At 37.1% G+C, this 19,835-nt stretch overlaps 1 protein-coding gene across 12 annotated transcripts in view; it reads right to left on the bottom strand.

Moving 5' to 3' along the window:
* The window catches only part of LOC125265701 (trichohyalin), a 195,688-nt gene that overhangs the window by 128,543 nt on the left and 47,310 nt on the right, over positions 1-19,835 (bottom strand). For all 12 annotated transcript variants that reach the window (XM_048186072.1, XM_048186075.1, XM_048186079.1 and 9 more), the window contains one exon: positions 137-222. In XM_048186072.1, the coding sequence (XP_048042029.1) occupies positions 137-211 (75 nt within the window). In that variant the 5' untranslated portion in view covers positions 212-222. The remainder of the gene's footprint in view (positions 1-136; positions 223-19,835) is intronic.

Below are 19,835 nucleotides of genomic sequence, written 5' to 3'. Positions count from 1 at the left end.
CAATTTAAAAACATGCCAAGTTGTAAAACAGTACACAGTGAGGCAGCTCAGTAAGGTTTGAAACACAGTACACAGTAATTGTCACAACAGAGAAAGCTGATTCACTCTTCGTGGAAATTCAATATTTGATACTTACTTTAGCGTTTGTGCTTTGATCTGACAGAGACTCCTCAGGCTGCTCCTGTACAACATCCTGACTGGCTTCCATCATAACTCAGACAACTAGTAGTGGGGAGAGGGAAACAGAAAGATACCACATCAATGTTCAGGTTTAGCTAAATGAAAATGAATACATGTCAGCAATAACACATGAATTAGGCTAACTTCATCCAAGGAAAAAAATCAACCCAGCCTAAGTGGAAAAATGTGCCTATGGCTTCATTTGTGCAAACAATGTCACTGAAACTAATGAACATGACTGTCAAAGTTTTGTGTTGATTGCTATACTTATCACAGCAGTTCAGAGATTAAATGTCTGATGTGGTCTTTAATATCTTTTAGCGTGACTCGTTTTTCACAGGACTCGTACCCAAGTGCTCTGCATTGTAAGTGCAGTGCTGTACCAGGTGAACTACCAAGCAAGTTTACTATGTTAGAAAAGTCATACATATGGACCTGGTTATGTAATGTAAATGCCAGACATGTTCACAAGTCCCTCCGGTCCAAGTCCATGTCAAGTCTCAAGTCTTTGAGGTCCAAGTCAAGTCTTAAGTGAAGTCTTTGTTCTATTTTTAGCAATATTTTTTCAGCTATTTGTTATTGTAATTAACAGTGTATTGAAATATCAAAACAATTACTTTTACTTTAAAATTGCCTAATAATCACACAAAATACTACTTAAAGCTGCAGTCAGCGATTTTTCCTCTTTGTCGCCATCTCTGTTTGAAACCTGCAATTGCAGTCAAATGCGGAACAGTTATCTGTACGTGCGTTGTGCTTCGGCACAGTTCGTCAGCGCGGATGAATCTAATGCTTGCTGTCAGTCACTGCACCGGTGTGGATACTGTACTTCAGAATCACAGATTCTACGTCTTGAAAGTATGACCAATATAAGAATTTTCACTGGAAAATATCATCTGAACAAGTAAGTAACATGTTTGCCACTTTTGTTCTGACCAACTGAGGAAAAAAGCATTAGGCCTAGAATAAATTGCGCTAACGATGACAATCTAACGATCGCTTAGCTCGGATCATGCCAAACCGTGCAAATTATTATTATTGTTATATTGTTCTCAAATTGTTAATGTTAACAACATCAGCATCGCGTGACTATGTGTATTTATTGTATATTAGCGTTACCTGTAGATTTCAATTTCTGTAGCCACTCCACAGTCCAAAGTTTTTTGCTTTTTGGCTACGGGTGAATCTCCAGTTGTCACTGATGATTGTCATTTGGAACTTTTTGGATTACAATCCGCCATCAAAATGATACGTTTAATGATTTCAGCTGCTGTAAGAAAAGGCTATAAATGATCCGCTACCAGCAGCATCCTCACGTGATAAAACCAACTAGCCTGGACTCCTTCCTTTCTGTTTACGGACGTGACGTAATGACGCACAGACGAACTGCTGCATGCTTGAAGTTCCTGCGGAAATCCACCATGTCGCTCTTATTATAAAACATTATTACAAGCTTACCATTGTGAATCGATTCAAAAGATACTTGCTCTAAAATTGATTTTGGATAATTTTTAACCAAAAAAAGTTACAGACTGCAGCTTGAAATCATTACTATTACTTTCCAACTTTATACAAAATTATACCATTTAGAACAACCGCAAGGAACAAAAGTGCTGTGTATTTTGAGCTATTTGAGTTGCCGTAGTTTGCTGTAGCTCTCAAGCAATGCTGGATAATGTAGTCTTCCAGTGAGTGCCAGTAACAAAACTTATGTATAGACAAGCGTTACAGTAAACATCACAACAAACAACATTTCCATCTGCGTGTCTCATTTGTGATAAGGCGATATAATAATGCACTCTGACTCAACAAACCGATCTGTGGAAATGAGTCGAACAGGGTCATAAAATGCGTATGGAAGTGTTTGTCCAATCTAGATGCAAATTAACTTGGTAAATCTGGATATTATATGCATATTAGCAAATACTTGGGGGGAAAAAACATGAAAAAAGGGACATACTTCTTGAAAATGGACTGCAAGTCTCAGCAGCTGTGCAACACCACAGCTTCTCTTCGGATTAAGTGATTGCTTTTCAAATTAAATGACTTTATGAAATTAAATGAGTTTATCGCAAGGTAATGCTTGGCTATATTTTTATTATTTGTTGCTAATTTATTTAACAAAATTTTTCTAATAGATGATAAATGTGTGTGCCTTCAGATGCATCAAATGCTCCCTGGCTTGGTGTATTTAGAGATAATTTGTGATTCGCTCCTGCAGCACATATTTGGGAATGAATGAATGGTAAAATATGGTGTTTCGTGTCGTCATGTGAGGTAGTAAATAGAGAATGTAACCAGGAACCATGCCAAAAAACTTCTTCTATCTTCAAGTCAAAGTCAAGTGTCGAGTCAAGTCTCGGGTCAGCTGTTCACGAGTCTTGCGACTTAAGTGCGACTCGAGTCCAAGTCGCAGATTCGAGTTTCCATCTCTGGTAAATGCTAATATATATATATTAGTTTACAAATCATTTGCTATGATAAAAGGGTTTTGATTTCATAAGGCGTGAAAATAAGCATTTTAAATACATGATCTGATCCTGTACTCATAATTTGTGAAAAGGAATAACAGTTGTTGGTGTTTTACTACCTTTAGGGCCCTATTTTAACGATCTAAGCGAATGGTCTGAAGTGCATGGCGCAGGTGCACTTAGGGAGTGTCCAAATCCACTTGTGCTAGTTTAACAATGGAAAAAATGGTCGGTATGCCAGGCGCATGGTCAAAAAGGGTTGTACCTAGTCTCTTAATGAGTCATGGGTGTGTTTTGGACGTAACGTGCAATAAACCAGTGTCATCTCCCATTCCCTTTAAAAGCCAGGTGCACTTGTCCATAGTGTTCATTTCAGCTGAAATCTGCAATGAATTAATTTTTGGACTTACAGAAATGTAGGTAGAGGCACATGTTTCCAATGAGCCTAGGTTGAAACAAATCAATCACATGCAATTAGTATTAGGCTTTACAAGAGACAGTCAAGGACTCAGTGCTCCTCCAATAACTCTAGTCATGCAAAAGAATCAACGATTAGTTTGTCGATTATATTTTAGTAGCGTGTTTAGTATCTCTGTTAAGTAGCATCCTTAAATTTATCTTCTTTAAAGCACTGCCGCAACAGTCATACACATGCAGATGGATAATAGTGAGCAACCCACAAAGTTGATTTTGAAAATATGTAGTTGTGTCCATCCCTACACATGAAGAGCACACTGAACGTCAAACATCAAACAAAGCAAGCTGCACCTCTCTATCTACCAGTGAATGGATGATTGTTTACTTCAAGTGTTTTGAGTCACTTATGTGATTACCATAACAGAGAGCAGTCTACGTCCTTTCAGAGAGAGCCAATCTACATCTTTTCCAAGGGCCACCTCAATTATTCATAGCCTGGGCTTATTTGTGTCTTTGTGCTCTGCGAAGCTGTTACTCAGCATGCTAAAACCTTCACAGAGCTGAAGCTAGATTGCCAGTTTTATGGGAGAGCACATCTTGTGAAATAAATGCTAGCCAAGTGACATACAGCGCGGGGTCAAGGTGCACAGCAAATGTGAAGGAGCGCGCATGGATTGGGCTGTAATCAAGTACCATGTCTTATTCACTCTTGAGTGGTATAATAGAGCACATCTCAAGTGCCCTAGCCGAACTGTAATGAATAGAACACGTTATAAAAGTTCAGACCTGGTCAAATAAGACTTTAAAGAAATTGTGTAAGAATGACCCTGAATGGTTTTCATAAAACTCATTCCTGAATGAATTCAGAAAAAATTCAGAACAGAAAAAAAAAAACAGAAACAAAAAGGACACGGCATTATGTGTCACAGGGGTTCGAAGATTTATTTAATTTTGTAGTTTGAGGCATTAACATTAAGGTTTTTTTTTTTTTTTTTTTTTTTTTTCCCATACAATAAAAGTGGATAAAGACCAGGGACACCATTCATCACTTTCATTAAAGGAAACTTTTTTTTTTTTTTTTTTTTTACTTTGTGTGTGTGTGTGTGTGTGTGTGTGTGTGTGTGTGTGTGTGTGTGTGTTTGTGACATATCAAGACACAAATTTGTATAATGACATGGGTATGACATAGGTATTACAAGGAGAGGGTGACTTATGAGGACATTAACCCATGTCCTCATTTTTCAAAAGGCTTATAAATCATACAGAATGAGTTTATGTGAGAAAGTAAAAATGTGCAGTTTCCTGTGATGGGTAGGTTTAGGGGTAGGGGTAGTGTAGGGGGATAGAACAATATGGTTTGTATCAAATATGGTTAGTTAATCAATCAACTAACATGAACTACAGTATCAATGAGCAATATATTTTTACAGCATTTATTAACCTTTGTTAATGTTATTTAAAAAACATTTTCATGTTAGTTAACTTTTGATCTTAAAATGTGATCAACATTAACAACAGAATTATAAATGCTTAAGTTTAGTTACTAATGTAATTAAAGGGGACCTCAAGATTTAGCTCAAAATGCAAATGAGCTGCTGCGCTCGGCCTAACAGGGTGTCAGGATTCAGTCAGGACACACTATAATGTCAGAAACTGCGAATATATGCTGCATTGGAGATAGAACAGGATATAGTTTTGGACTTCCGGTTATGGCGACATGCTGACGAGACGCACGAGTTGGATTCCGCTGTCAAGTTTTCTTGAATTTTACCCGTTTCATTTAAAATTCGTCCACGGTTTGTTTTCAAAGTGAATGTTGTCTGCGATATTGCCCAAACCAGCAAAGCAGAAGGCGAAAAAAGCAACCGATATTGCGTCGGACTCCGAGGGCCTGGAAGAAGGGTCGCAGGTTGCATATGGCGAAGAAAACTCATCACCGAGTTATGGAGATAAAGCTAGCGGCTTCCACGCTGACACTAGTGATATTCTCCAAGCAATACATTCAGTGAGAGTTGACATGGCTTCTCAATTTGAAACCGTCCTTTCAGCTGTACAAGATGTTAAAAATCAAGTTGTGGAGTGTTTTGGAAGATTGACGCAGACGGAGGACACTTACTACACTTCAATTCGACAACCAGCGCTCTTGAAAAGAAAGTTGCAGCACTTACTTGGAAAATAGATGACCTTGAGAATCGTAGTCGACGCTCCAAACCTGAGACTCGTAGGTTTACCAGAAAAATTCCGAGGGCAGTGACGCATGTGCTTTCTTAGAAAGCTGGTTACCTGAGGCACTAGATATGGAGCCACTACGAAAACCCCTGGCCATAGAGAGGGCACACAGGCATTGGCAGTATGCGAAGATCTGATACGGACAGGAATACAACGCCGAGAGTGATGATCGTGAAGTTCTTGGATTACAGAGACAAAGAGCGTGTAATGAATGCAGCCAGAGTGAAGAAAGACGTGCTGTTTCAAAACCACCGAGTCATGTTTTTCCCAGACCTTTCTGCCGAATTAAACAAGCAACGGAGACAATTTCGACGAAGTCAAGAAGAAGCTGCGAGCTAAGGGCCTACAGTATGAATTCATTTTTCCAGCGCGCCTTCGGGTGACTGTCAACGGCCAATCTCACATCTTTCAAACTCCATCCGAAGTTGACGTCTTTCTAACAAATATGTAATTTTGAGACATTATTTTAACGATTTGTTCATGCTCAGGAATATGTGAATAATGGACGATTATCAATAAGACATATTCTTTATAAGGGGATAAGGCAATTTCAGTGGAGCTCAGGTTGGATGTTATTTATCATACTATTTAGATGGGGGAAGTTAGAAGTAAAGTAGTGAGTGGATTTGCTGGTGGTTCTCGGCAACTCACAGTTGTAGTGTTTAAATGTTTCTATTGGTGTCAGGGTTCTGTCACTTCGGTCTAGTTTATTTCTTGGTTTTGTGACAGAGCTCTGACACTCCCGTTCTTGTCGTGTTTTTGTGTGAGCGTACGGTCTCGAGTGTTCTCGGGGCCGTGCGCTCTCTTGTCTGCATGCCTTGTTTCATGTTGGGAGCGTGGCGTTCGGATCCCGGCACTCGTGTCTAGTTTGGTTTCGGTTTTGTGTCGGGATTCGGACACTCGCGCTCCCAGTCCTGTCTTTATTGTGAGCGCACGGTTTGTGTGTACTTTCACTTGCCGTGCGCTCTTGTCTCATGTTTTGTGTAGCACGCAGTTCATTCCACCTGCCGCGTGCTTTCATGTTGTGTTTTTGTCTTGTGTTGTGTAGCACGCAGTCTGTGTTTCACGGGCTGCATGCTCTCATGTTGTCTTGTTTTGTGTGAACACGTGGCTTATGAGTTTTCATAGTCACGTGTTCGTGTCTCGTCTTGTGCTGGTGTTTTTGTTTTGTTTGGTGTGAGCACATGGATTGTCATGTGTTTCTTTGTGCCATGTGCTCTCATGTCTATTGTCTTGACCCCGCCCATCTTGTTACCTCATTATTGGTTGATTTGCCCCACCTGTCCTCCCTCATTACCTGCCTTGTTTGCTCTCCTATTTATTCTCCTTGTGTTTGCAGTCCTGTGCTGGTTCGTTGTCGTATTTCCCATTGTGTGTCGTCAAGTCAAGTCAAGTCAAGTCAAGTCAAGTCAAGTCAAGTCAAGTCAAGTCAAGTCAAGTCAAGTCAAGTCAAGTCAAGTCAAGTCAAGTCAAGTCAAGTCAAGTCAAGTCAAGTCAAGTCAAGTCAAGTCAAGTCAAGTCAAGTCAAGTCAAGTCAAGTCAAGTCAAGTCAAGTCAAGTCAAGTCTTATTTTTGTCTGTTTTCCCCCACAGGGTAGTTTTGTTGTGTTTTGTTTTTTATTATTAATAAAAGCCCTCTTCTATCCTGCATTTGAGTCCTCGCTCCTTCAAAACCCTGACAATTGGTTAGTGTTTTTAATTATGTTTTTTAGTTTTACTTTTTACTGTCACAAGGTATAGGTGATTTTCTGTTTTAAAACAAAGGAGAATATTGTACTATCTAGTGCAAAAAGATATGGCAGGGATTATTGGGGTTAAGTTTATTTCTTGGAACTGTAGGGGGCTGCATACTTTTACTAAAATTAAACAAGTAATGACAAGGATAAGGCAGCTACAGTCTAAAATTGTTTTTCTCCAGGAAACACATTTAATGTCTAAAGACATATGCAGAATATGTAATAGATGGCCTGGTCAAGTTTTTTTCAGCTTAATTTAGTTCTCAAGCATGAGGGGTTATTACAATGGTCCATAAATCAATTCCATTTCAAGTAGCTAAGATAATACAGGATCCATCAGGAAGATATTTAATTGTTCAAGGGACTTTATTATCTAAATCACTGATTCTTGTCAACGTTTATGGCCCCATGGAGGACATCCCAAAATTCTATAGTAACCTCTTTCTAACTTTATCCAGCCTTTCTGGGTTTTATGTAATTGGTGGGGATTTCAATTGTACACTGGACCCAATTAGAGATCGTTCTTCTGGCATTGATCAGTCACATAGACAGACCAGAAAGGACTTAATCCTATTAGAAATATGGAGACAATTACATACTAAAGATATTCAGTACTCTTGCTTTTCTAGAACACACCAGTCCTTGACAGAATTGATTATTTTCTTATTTCAGCAACAATTATGTCATGTATAACTGATTGCCTTTATGATACACTAGTAATTTCAGAACATGCCCCTATATTATTTACTTATAAAGACCCTACGTTATTAGGTAATCCTCCAATATGGAGATTTCACTTTAAATGGCTCCTAGACAAAACATTTTGTGAAAATATCACACAACAGATAGAAATGTATTTTGATATTAACACAACACAAACCTCAGCCTGTATCAGATGGGAAGCTTTTAAAGTTTTCACTACACTCGATACAAAAATTAAACTTATTGAAAAAAACTTAGATAAAGATGATTTAACCATTCATCAAGAATTGTTAACTCTTAGAACTAAATACAATGAATTATCTGCCAAAAAAGCAGCCGCCAGTCTTATGATGTTAAGGCAAAATTATTATAATCAAGGTGAAAAAGCGGGGAAACTGTTAGCTTGGAGAATTAAACAAAAACAATCTGAAAGAACAATAAATTCTATTGACGATAATAAGGGGAATATCACAAGTGACCCGGCTAAAATAAACAATACTTTTAAATGCTTTTTCAAGACTTTATACACCTCTGAATATTCAAACAATAGTGCACAAACAACCTTTCTAGATAGTCTATCCATACCTAGTCTTTCTGAAGAGGCAAAATTGTCCCTGGACATAGATATAACAGAAGAAGAAATTATAGAGGCTATTGATAGTTTAACAGCGGGTTCGAACACCGGGACCAGATGGTCTTAACATAGACTTTTACAAGAAATTTAAAAGAGAACTTGTCCCACCAATTTTAGAAATGTTTAAAGAATCTTTTGAAAATGGTGTGCTCCCAGACTCTTTAAGAAATGCTCTAATTACATTACTTCCTAAGCCTAATAAAATGAATACTAAATGTGAATCATTTCGGCCAATTTCATTACTTAACACAGATGTTAAGATACTGAGTAAAACTCTGGCAAGGAGGTTGAAGGTACTTTTACCCAATATAATACATCGAGATCAAAATGGATTTATTAAAGGCAGGCAAGGTCTCCATAATGTTAGAACTCTGCTTAACATTTTATATCTTAAAAAGGGAGCTTCTGATATGGCCATTCTGTCCCTGGATGCTGAAAAGGCTTTCAACAGGGTGGAATGGCCCTATTTATTTGAGGTCTTGAAAAGATTTGGGTTCGGAGAAATTTTCCGTAAATGGATTAAGATACTTTACACGCATCCTATGGCTGAAATACTTACTAACAGTATAGTCTCTAGGGCTTTTAATATCCAAAGGGGCACTCGTCAAAAATGCCCCCTATCACCTCTTCTTTTTGTTTTATCAATTGAACCTCTTGCTATAGCAATAAGGTCTCACTGTAATATACTAGGCATCAGATTAAACACAACAGATATATGTATTTCTTTGTATGCAGATGATGTCATTTTATACCTAACAAGTTTGGCCCACTCCATTCCCTCCCTAATACAACTTCTTTCAAATTTTGGTAACTTCTCTGGTTATAAAGTTAATCAGTCTAAATCATGTATTCTTTTATTGAAAAAGGAGGATAGTCAACTACCAGCTGTTACTCAATTTGATATAGTAGACTCCTTTACTTATTTAGGAATTAGAATCACAGCCAATGTAGATTATATATCCTCAGAAAATTACCAACCCCTGTTAAACAATGTCTCCAAAGTCATTGACAGATGGAAAAGTCTACCCATATCGCTAATTGGACGTATAAATGCAATAAAAATGAGCATATTACCTAAAATACTATACTTCTTTCAAAATATTCCTTTTGTGTCCTCCACCCTCCTTTTTTACGTCACTTCGGAAACTATTCAATAATTTTATCTGGAATAATAAACGAGCTCGCATTCGCTTGCCATTATTATACTTAACATGCAATAGGGGTGGTCTCCAATTTCCTAATTTACAGTGGTATTATTGGGCAGTGCAATTGAGATCTATTTTATACTCTTTTTCTTCTGAATCCCACCCATCTTGGTTGGACATTGAATCTTTCTTTATAAATTCAAAATTACCCTTTAATCTTTATCTTTATTCGACAGATTTCAAAACGCTTCGTAAAGGCAAAGATATTGTATCTCTTAATCCTAAAGTCTGGTGTGATGTGCATAATTATTTATGTCGGACAAATACTTTATCATGTTTTACCCCAAATATGGGGAAATGAGAGTTTTAAACCAGCTAGATCAGACTCAGGATTTAAGCTATGGTATGATAAAGGACTGCAAAAAAAACAACAAAAAAAAACAAAAAACTTTTATATAGGAAATGACCTTTGCAGAGATTGTGGCACAGTTTGATATTCCCAAAAAAAAAAATTGTCTTTAAATTCCTTCAATTTAGGAGCTATGCTTCTTCTCACCAAGGTACAAAGCTTACAAAACCCAGTAAGACTACTCTTGAAATTTTACTTATCGAAGTCACCCCAATCTAAAGGCTTAATATCAATGTTTTATAAATTATTAGAGTCATACTCTAAAGAATCTTCAGAATCTAAATTGATCTCCTGGAGAGAAGATTTAAAAATGAACATTTCCTTATATGTATAAAAGCTCAAGCACAAACTATTAACAGTAATCTTAAATTAATACAGTACAACTGGATTATGAGAACGTATTTTACTCCAGTTAGGTTAAACAAAATTTGTCAGAACAATCCAGACACATGCATTAAATGCACATCTGATAAAGGCACACTTTCTGCATTGCATGTGGGGTTGTCCTATGGTGCAAGAGTTTTGGAAAGAGGTAGTCTTACTTATTTTTCAGATGGTATCTGTTAATCTTCCAATGAATCCAGAATTTTTTATTTTGGGAATTTTTCCAGAAAATATTGTACACTGTAGCAAGCATTCGTAAACTTATTGACATGTGTATACTTCAAGCAAAGCGTCTAATAGCTATGTATTGGAAAAAAGGTGGAAAGGCCTATCTGTTGTACAGTGGATTAATAATGTCTTTTTGTTTGTCAATGGAAAAGATTACATATATTTTAAAAGGTAAATTGTCCCTATTTGAGAATATTTGGAAACCCTTTATATCCTTTATCTCAAACTCAGATTTTAATAATATAATGAGTGAGGTTGAAAGAGATAAAATATCTTGATTCTCAAACGTATTTCCATCCACATTTTATTACTACCAAACCATTAGTCATTTAACCATTTACTGTTTTTCCTAAATTACCCCTTTTTATATAATGACCTGCTTCTTGTATGACTATTTTCAACTCTTATTTGTCTGTATCTGAACTGCCTTTTTTCCCTCTGTTTGTATTATTTTTGTATTTTGTATTTTATTTTTTCCCCTTTATTGTCGTTTAGTTTGTTGTTATTATGTTAAAAGAGATCTAACGGTTTTATTGTATAATATTGCTGTAAATATATTGGCATAATTTGTTACATCTCAATAAACAAATTGCTCAAAAAGAACAGGTTTAGTTTAGTTTAATTATGGTTATAACTTATATTGTCTTCTTGTTTTGCCTGTTGTACCGGACCCCGTCCGAATGATTGCCAAAACTTTACCGATGAGTTTTATGATGTTTTTTGTACTTCACACAAAATGTGAAGCATCCATTTTCATCCTAGAAAATTCTCTGTAAGAGCTTAATAAAACACAGTGCAAGAGTGCATTAAAATATTATCCATAAACTTTCTCTCTCTCCCTTCCATTTTCATCAACATACATAGCGAAGTACAGAGAAAAACTCATTACAACTAACAGTAAAGCTTTGCACTTGGGTACAAGTCCTGTGAAACGCGAGTCACGCTAAAAGATTTCAAAGACTCACCAGAGCCACATCAGGCATTTAATCTCCGAACTGCTGCAGAAGTATAGCAATCAACACAAAACTTTCACAACAGATTCAATGCCTTTTTCGGGTGGTGCTTAATAAACTGGTAAAGTTTATATCCAGTAAATCAACTCCGATGAACTGTAATAAAGTGCTCTCACCTTTATTACTGCCATATCCAGTATCACTCTGGAGGCTGTAAAATGGATCACAAACAGTTTGTACTGATCCATTCTTGAGTAACAACCTTTTAGCCCAACCTCTGTTTTGTATTGTCCCTTTGTATTGACATTCGTTCACAAAGTCCGGTGTGAAATGATTCGCGCAGACATAAAAGAATTTCGAAACAAAATTAATCCACCTCGTCTTCAGCGGCTCAGATTTAGGGAGTAAATGGATAGAGCTATCCAGCTACAGAACGCCTAAAACGCTTTGGAGACATTCTCGTCAATGCAGCAATGGTGGACTGTGTACAACTCGCTGTGAACTCACTCAGGGCGGTTCTATGTTAAAACAGCAGTGTCTAATAAACTGGTGAATAAACTGTTTGCAAGTGAGTGTGCAGTCATATTTTTCATAAAATGGCAGTGTCTCTCAACATTCGTGCATGGGGCCTGTGGTTAATGTGACACCACACTGCCAGGAACCTGCAAATGGCTTGTTCTGAGACAATGTTTATGATTTATGGGGATTAAAAAAAAGGAAAGGGTGGATTTTTATCTATATAGGGTGGTTATGTACACACACTGCCAACACACATTTATTTTTCCAAAGTGAATTTTGCAAAATAGGTCCCCTTTTAACTGATGTTAACAAATTAAACTTTATTGTAAAGTGTTACAGAAATTAAATATCCCTTTATGGCTAGAAGAAATAAAAAAACAATCAAATCCTAAACAGGCTTATACCTAAGGTTCTGCAACATTTCACTTTAATCATTCTTTATTCTTTATTTTAAAAAAAAGAAAGCTTTTGCCATTGTTACTGGTAAAACAATTTTAAAAAAATTGTTTTTGTTAACTGAAATAAAGCTGAAATCAAAAAAAAAAAAAAGAAATAGATGAAAACTTAACCTTAAAGAACTTAAATGAAAATTAGAAACTAACTGAAATAAAATAAGTTGAAGCAAAAAGACGTCGTATGAAGTGTTAATTTATATAAAAAAATAAATAAATAACACACCTGAGAAAAACTTGATGGAAGACAGCAAAAGAAGAATAAAATTTGATTTTCACAAACCAAGAGTAGCAAACTAGTCATTAAAACTTGTTTAATGCCAACAGTGTTATTGTAACGAGGCGTGATTCAGGATTGGATCCATGTGCAAGCTTTATTAAAGCAGAGTTCGTAGTTAAACAGGCAAGGGTCAAACAGTGGCAAACAGGTAAGGGCAGTGGAATGGGGGGGAAACACAAAGGCAGTGGAAAGGAGGAAAAAACACAAGGTCTCGAGATTTTTAAAAGTTGAACTGATTTTAATTTGAGCGCCATTTTTTTTAGAACTCTGTGTCATGCGCGAAGTGCTGCAAAAGACGCAAGACACAAGCGCAACCGTCATACACAAAAAGCCCAAGATCCCTGACCTCGACCTTTTTGAAAGACAATATCTACTTGATAGAAAAAGACAGCCAGATTGTATTTAGTATTTTTTTCATGGTCAATGTAGATTCTGATTTATTTATTTATTTTTACAAGCAAATTGGCTGATTCTGATACTGGTTGCAGATATTTATTATTAATATTATTATAATAAACAAAAATACATAGCCATTTCAAATTAGAGGGAACCACTGCTTTTTAATCACAATCCAAACAAAGATGCTACGCACGTTACATGAGCAGTTGTTTTTTATTTGAATTAGATTTAATTTCAAGATGTAAAGCAAAAACAGAACGGTCTGACTTTATCTTTGTGAAATTATAAATGCTACACACACACAAAAAAAGCATGAAACAAAAACAGCAGGCTGAATGAGACGCAGATTCACTCTCTGACAGCAGGTGGCGCTTATGGTGCAGCAGTGATACAGCGTTTCCTTGGTTACCGCTGTAAACAAAAAATCTGAAATGCGCTAATAATTAGCTACTTTATTCGGAGGTAAGAGGAAAATAAAATGGCATTGCCATCGAAATCTTCCTGAAGACTGATCTCCTTTTAGAGATGAATTCATAATCCCTCACCCCCAATTCAATATTTATATTTTCTTCCTATATTTCGAGCATCATGAACAGTGAGCCGCTCTGCCTGCTACAGAATTTTCTCCTCTTCGCGTCCGTCTTTCAGCGTCTCTGGCCTCTTGTTAACAGCCATTTACAGACTCAGACATAATGTGGGCTATTTACCTTTATCTGTCTGTCCCAGTAGCTCCAGAAAATGACATAAAAATAAATACAAAAATACAGTACAAAGACTGGAGAAATGTAATGTATGTTTGTACTCATATTTCAGTTATTTTCACGAGCTACTGGAACAGTGATAAAGATCGACCAGTCGATCGCGATCGACGGGTTGGCGACCATTGGTCTAGTGCGTGTTTACTTAGACAAACAAAGGGAATGTAGCGTATCTCGGTATAGGCCAGCTCCTACGTCAGTATCACATGTATGTGTTGTGGTGTTGACGTGAACAGAGTCAGACAATACTGAGCTGGTGTTCTGATGTAGAACCTGGAAGTGCTGCACTGTGTTTACAACATGAACAGAATAGGAGAATGACAGGGAAGAGAAGAAATTGTTGAATGAAGTCGTTAATTTTTATTTATTTTCTTTGCATACAAAAAGTTTTCTCGTTGCTTCATAACATTAAGGATGAACGACTGTAGTCGCATGGATTATTTTAACAATGTCTTTACTACCTTTCTGGGCCTTGAAATTGGTTATGACATTGCTGTGTATAGGGAGGTCAGAAAGCTCTCGGATTTCATAAAAAAAAAATCTTAATTTGTGTCCCGAAGATGAACAAAGGTCTTATGGGTTTGAAACAACACGAGGTGTCATTAATGGCAGACTGCACGGCACTCAAGACACGTTAAAAACGCACGCAAGAAGACTCATCCAGAGTTTTACATCATTAATCTGTGACACGTTTGGTGACTGTGAGCTGCACTTAACACGTGGGATATGGGGGCTAGCAAACAAAAACAATATCTAGTGTTAATTTTGATCATGACTAATGGTTAGAGAGTCGGACGAAGGTCATGGGTTCAATTCTCAATAGTGGCAAGAAAATGTAGGTGAGGGAGTGAATGAACAGCACTCTCTTCCACCCTCAATACCCACGACTGAGGTGCCCTTGAAGCAAGGCACCTAACCCCAATCGCTCTGCAGCAAATGGCTGCCCACTGCTCCGGGTGTGTGTGTTCACGGTTTCCAGTGTATGTGTGTGTGTTCACTACTCACTGCCCCTAATGGTTGTGAGATAACTTATGGGTTAAATGCAGAGGACAAATTCCGGATAATGGGTTAATTCCCATAATCGATTATTGTTAAAATTAACGATCAATTAATCAATTAATTGTTAATCTTGACCTCTTATATCCTAAAATGGGTGTTACTAAGTTATCATGTTACTCAACAACCACTTGCTTAACCAACATGACTTAGGTGTAATTTTAAAGCATAAAGGCTTAGATATGACCATATGGCCAACAGTTAACAAGAATATAAAAATAATAAAATATAACATAATAATAATAATAATAATAATAATTCGTTACATGTATATATAACACTTTTCTTGGCACTCAAAGTGCTTTTACATATGGAAGGGGGAATCTCCTCAACCACTTCCAACGTGCAGCATCCACCTGGATGATGCGAAGACAGCCATATTGCGTCAGAACACCCATGTTCTAGTGGGTAGGGACGATGTGTAGAGACCAATCAGACACTGTTTAACAGCTGGGCCATGCTTGGATTGGATTGATCACTCAGATTGACAGGTCTTGATTTACCATGCACCATAGGAGCGCACAGCTGGAAGATAATCACTCATCAACCAGGATCTTGTTGTTTATTCATGTACTTTTATTGTGGCATTTACACAAGTAAGTAGTTCTTATGTTAAGTAAAATCACTTGTTTGGAGGGCTTTTCGGACCCTTGGTTAATTATGTTTCAAAATAAACAGCTAGCCTACCTAATCCATTGCATGGCTTGAAGACATCAATACACTTCAAATATGTAACTACAGCGCGCTCGCTTCATTTTTCATCGTGTGTCTACTGCAGGTGTTTTGCGGACCTCAAAACAACGATTAACACTTCATTTTACAGTGCTGTAGTTACACGTTACTACATGTACTTACAATAGTAATAACAGTAAATTATACATAATTACAAGTAACTAACCCTAAACCAAACCCTAACCGTAACTGTAACCCTATAGTAAGTACAAGTAGTTCATTAATAGTACTGAGTACTTATTTGATTAATTACAATGTAACTACGGCACTGTAAAATAAAGTGTAACCAAACAACGTACTCTAACGATGACTTTGCTTAATCGACCATCATTAAGTTTTATCAATTAAATTATTATCGACAATTAATCAATCGCTGATTAATTGTTACCCTCTCTAGCATGGTTTGTTGTTGTCTCACTAATTGCGTCATCAGGTTCTGCGCTCCTATTGGTTTTTGAATTGACCTGTTGTCATAGGAGAAGTCACAATGCAAGACCGTGCCTCAAAATTTCTGACACTGCCAGAATTTCGTCTGAGGTAAAATTTTATCGCAATGGTCAGCTATGGGCGAACATGTCAAACTAGTGATCAAAGACTTCAGATTTTGGCCCAAGATAAGAGGAATCTTTTAGGATTCTCAAAATTTTGTCTCAAGACGGCCAAATCATGGCCAAAGTCATACAGTGCTTTACATGAAATTAAAATAAAATACTGATAATAAACTGCACAACACTCAATTAAACAGAGCGGCAACTGGCATGGCTCCTCTCTTCTTACCAAACACTGTGTATACATCTTCATTAGTGTCCTTCATAAGCAGTCAAGTACACAAGCTACACAGAAGCAAGATTTAGAGATGCTTTTTGCACATAAAGACAATCAAGGCTACACACTCGACTGCTCCGTTAAAAGAAGAATGAATATAAAAGTGTGTTAGAGAGTACAGTGCACATTAAAATTGGCTCGCCAAAAGTGAGTTCATCTTAACATAATGAGTCACTTAAAATAAAAAAAATAAATAAATAAAAAACACACAATTGTTTAGTTATTTATGTATTCGTTTATTTATTTAGAGGACAACTATTTCTATGAAACTCTAATCTAAAAATATTTGATAAAAAGTATTACTGTGCGGTCATTTTAGAAAGCATGTTAATCTTTCTGCTAGAAGAGGTTTGATTGAATGGTTTCATTAGTATGCAAGCAATTAATGAACTGTCTGCTTTGCAAAATTAAGACAATGGCTTAACGGTAATGTAAAAAAAAAAAAAAAGAATTTTAATTACTGAACAATTATACAGCCTTCCCAGCTATAGCGCTAATTTTCACTTGCACATAGGAAATTTTTTTGCTGTGTATGCGAGTGTATTGTTCTCATATAGTCCAGTTTAAGGATTACGTTGCACACCAGTGCATACAAATTACTTCAAATGGTACACTATCATGATCTATAATGTTTACATTTTATTGTATAAATTATGAATGTTTACACTAGCAAAATTAGTATTTATTTTCTAATTATTTTTTTCTATTCAAAAATTCTTTTATGCGATAAAATATAGTTTTAAAAAATAAAACTAAATTATTTTACTTTTCAAAATATTTTTTAAACAATACATATTTTTTGTAAATATATTAGCTAATTCCACAAATTCAGCATTACAGTATTTCTCAAGCACATAAAGAGAAGCAAATCATTTAACTATTGAGAGACAATGTTACATTTGACTTCATGTAACTTCTTATTCCAATATCTCTCCTCTTGGTTGCCATCTTAAGTTCAGAGTTTAGTATCCTGGTGAACTGCTGACTCATGTTAGAGTTAAATGAGCAAGCATTTTTATTCATACAAATTTTGTGTCTTTCTCTTGTCATTAAAAAATGTCACTGTATTTTTAAGGAAAAAGAACAAATATCATTTGAGGTATTTCAATTCTTTAATCTCCTTTCTTAGCCAAACTACATTAAAACTTGTCTTTCTTTGGTTTAACAAATGAAGGAATAGTAAATGAAGATACATTCAGTTTATGCTTACAGAAGCATCATGTGACAATAAATAAGACAATTAAAAACAAAGAAAGCTTGATAATTGTGTGGTAAGTAATAGTCACACTATTTTTTGTTCCATATAAATTCCACTTTACAGTTTAGAAATGTCCTGTATTCATTAAAATGCCATTCATGTTTTTTTTTTTTTTTTTTTAAAAACAAATGGTGTTTGAAGAAAAAAAATTGGAAAAATGTAAAAAGTAAAAGAAATACACATCGTCTCTTAAACCATTAATTCAAGAAACGGCTGTGAAAAAAAAAAAAAATTTTCTCCACGAATCTCATCAGTATGCAAGCGAATAATGAAACGTCTGCTCTGCATAATTAAGATGAAAGCTTAACGGCAATGTAAAGAAAAGGAATTGCTATTACCAAAAAAAAAAAAAAAATCTCACAATTACATCACGCTAATATTCATGACCCAAACGAACTCATATCTTAAAGCAAAAATTTCCAGGCGAATGAAATGAATGCGGATAATGATCTCGTCGCTTTAATTAACAATGGCTCTCAGAATCTCAGAGTAGGAGACCTGCCGAGACAGAGCGCCACAGCCATCAGATCGCTCCGAAACCAAGGACAAGAGTTCCAGCCCCGAACACTCAGGCTCCGAGAATCCTCTCATACCCATCCAGATGCCCACACACTGCTCCGAGCAGTTGCCAGACTGCCACACGACCTCTGGATCATCAGTCTTAGCAGTCATGTAGGGTACAATGGGCTCTGAAAGCAGTTAAGTACACACTTGGCTGTATAATTCTGTGGAAATATTACAAAAGGGATTGAGAACATCCCCAGGGCAAAGAGTAATCCGGGTAAGTGAGCATAGCATAATGCCAACTTCATCCCAATCGAAAGGAAATAGTTCCAGAAACAACAAATGGGCAAAATCCTGAAGTTGTCCTGAAGAATTCCGACTTGACAGTAGGTGAGAAAAAACGTCCGAAGTTTGTTCACTTTGAAAGGAAGGGCCTTGCGATGAACAACATTTATCACTTTTCCAGTCAACTGTACCAAAAACAAAAAAATAGACAATTTTTTCTCCTACCACACACCTGCCCTCTGCTTTCTACAACAGTGTGTCACGATCAAGTATGCAAAACAGGCCAGTGATTACGAGGAGCCAAACACAAAAGGTAAGAATGAATGGAATTAGCGAGATCGCAGACAGCAGGGAATGCCCGACGACAACGACGGTGATGGTCCCGCTCTCGGCATCGCAGTGCTGGCCAAGGCAGCATTGGCATTCCTGGGTGCTGTAGGAGCCCGTGCTCTCACGTACTTACGTACTCATGCATTTACATTTCCTCGTGAAGCTTCTCTCTACGTCCCTCTCTCTCTCCCTCTCTCTAGCTAAGCTGCACTACGCAGCCAACATCACGAATGACTCCGCAGACAGTCCTGTGGGGAAAGAAGCAAAGCTGGCAGCTCCTCAGAGGGGCACACGCCCAGCCAAGTGGGCAGGACGGCACCCAATAGTGTGGGGGGACAGCAGGGAACTTCCAACTTCCCCCTAAATGAGGCTTGTTGACATTTGCATTTCCCTTTCTATTTCTGTCGCGCTAACGCGATCAATTGTTTTAGAAAAGTGCCTTCTGCTACCGCCCTTTTGAAAAGCGATTTAATGTGCCAGTTTCCCCATATCTGCCATCCCCACGTCCCCTCCCCTGTCTCCTAGCCACCAGCTGCCAAGTTTTCTCACTCTTTGACGGCACACAGCCTGTGAGAATGTACCTTGTGCTTGTTTTCCATGCTTGTCATCTTTGCCAGTTTGGGAAAAAGAACAGAGAGAAAGAAAATTAAAAAATAAAAATAAATCTTCTCTTTGTAACTTATGGGAACACTCCGAGACAGATGCAGGCACTCATAAATTATATGCTTCATTTGCATATTCCTGGCATAAGACATTATGCAAATAACAGGCAATTTGCATAATGGATTCCTCTTGTTGCCTCAGAAGCCTTGTGCTCCTTTTTATTTAATAATGAAAAAAAGCTAAAAGACGAGAAAGTGGGAAGTATGTTGCATCGAGTCGTGTGTGCCAGTGCCCCAAAACACATACCGATTCCCAGGAAAATTCAGGGCAATACTTGCCATGGAATA

This window comes from Megalobrama amblycephala, linkage group LG3 (assembly GCF_018812025.1).
Source record: "Megalobrama amblycephala isolate DHTTF-2021 linkage group LG3, ASM1881202v1, whole genome shotgun sequence".
In the NCBI taxonomy this organism is placed as follows: Eukaryota; Metazoa; Chordata; class Actinopteri; order Cypriniformes; family Xenocyprididae; genus Megalobrama; species Megalobrama amblycephala.
The sequence above is the reverse complement of the archived record's forward strand: the minus strand, read 5'-3'. Positions and strand labels throughout refer to the sequence as shown.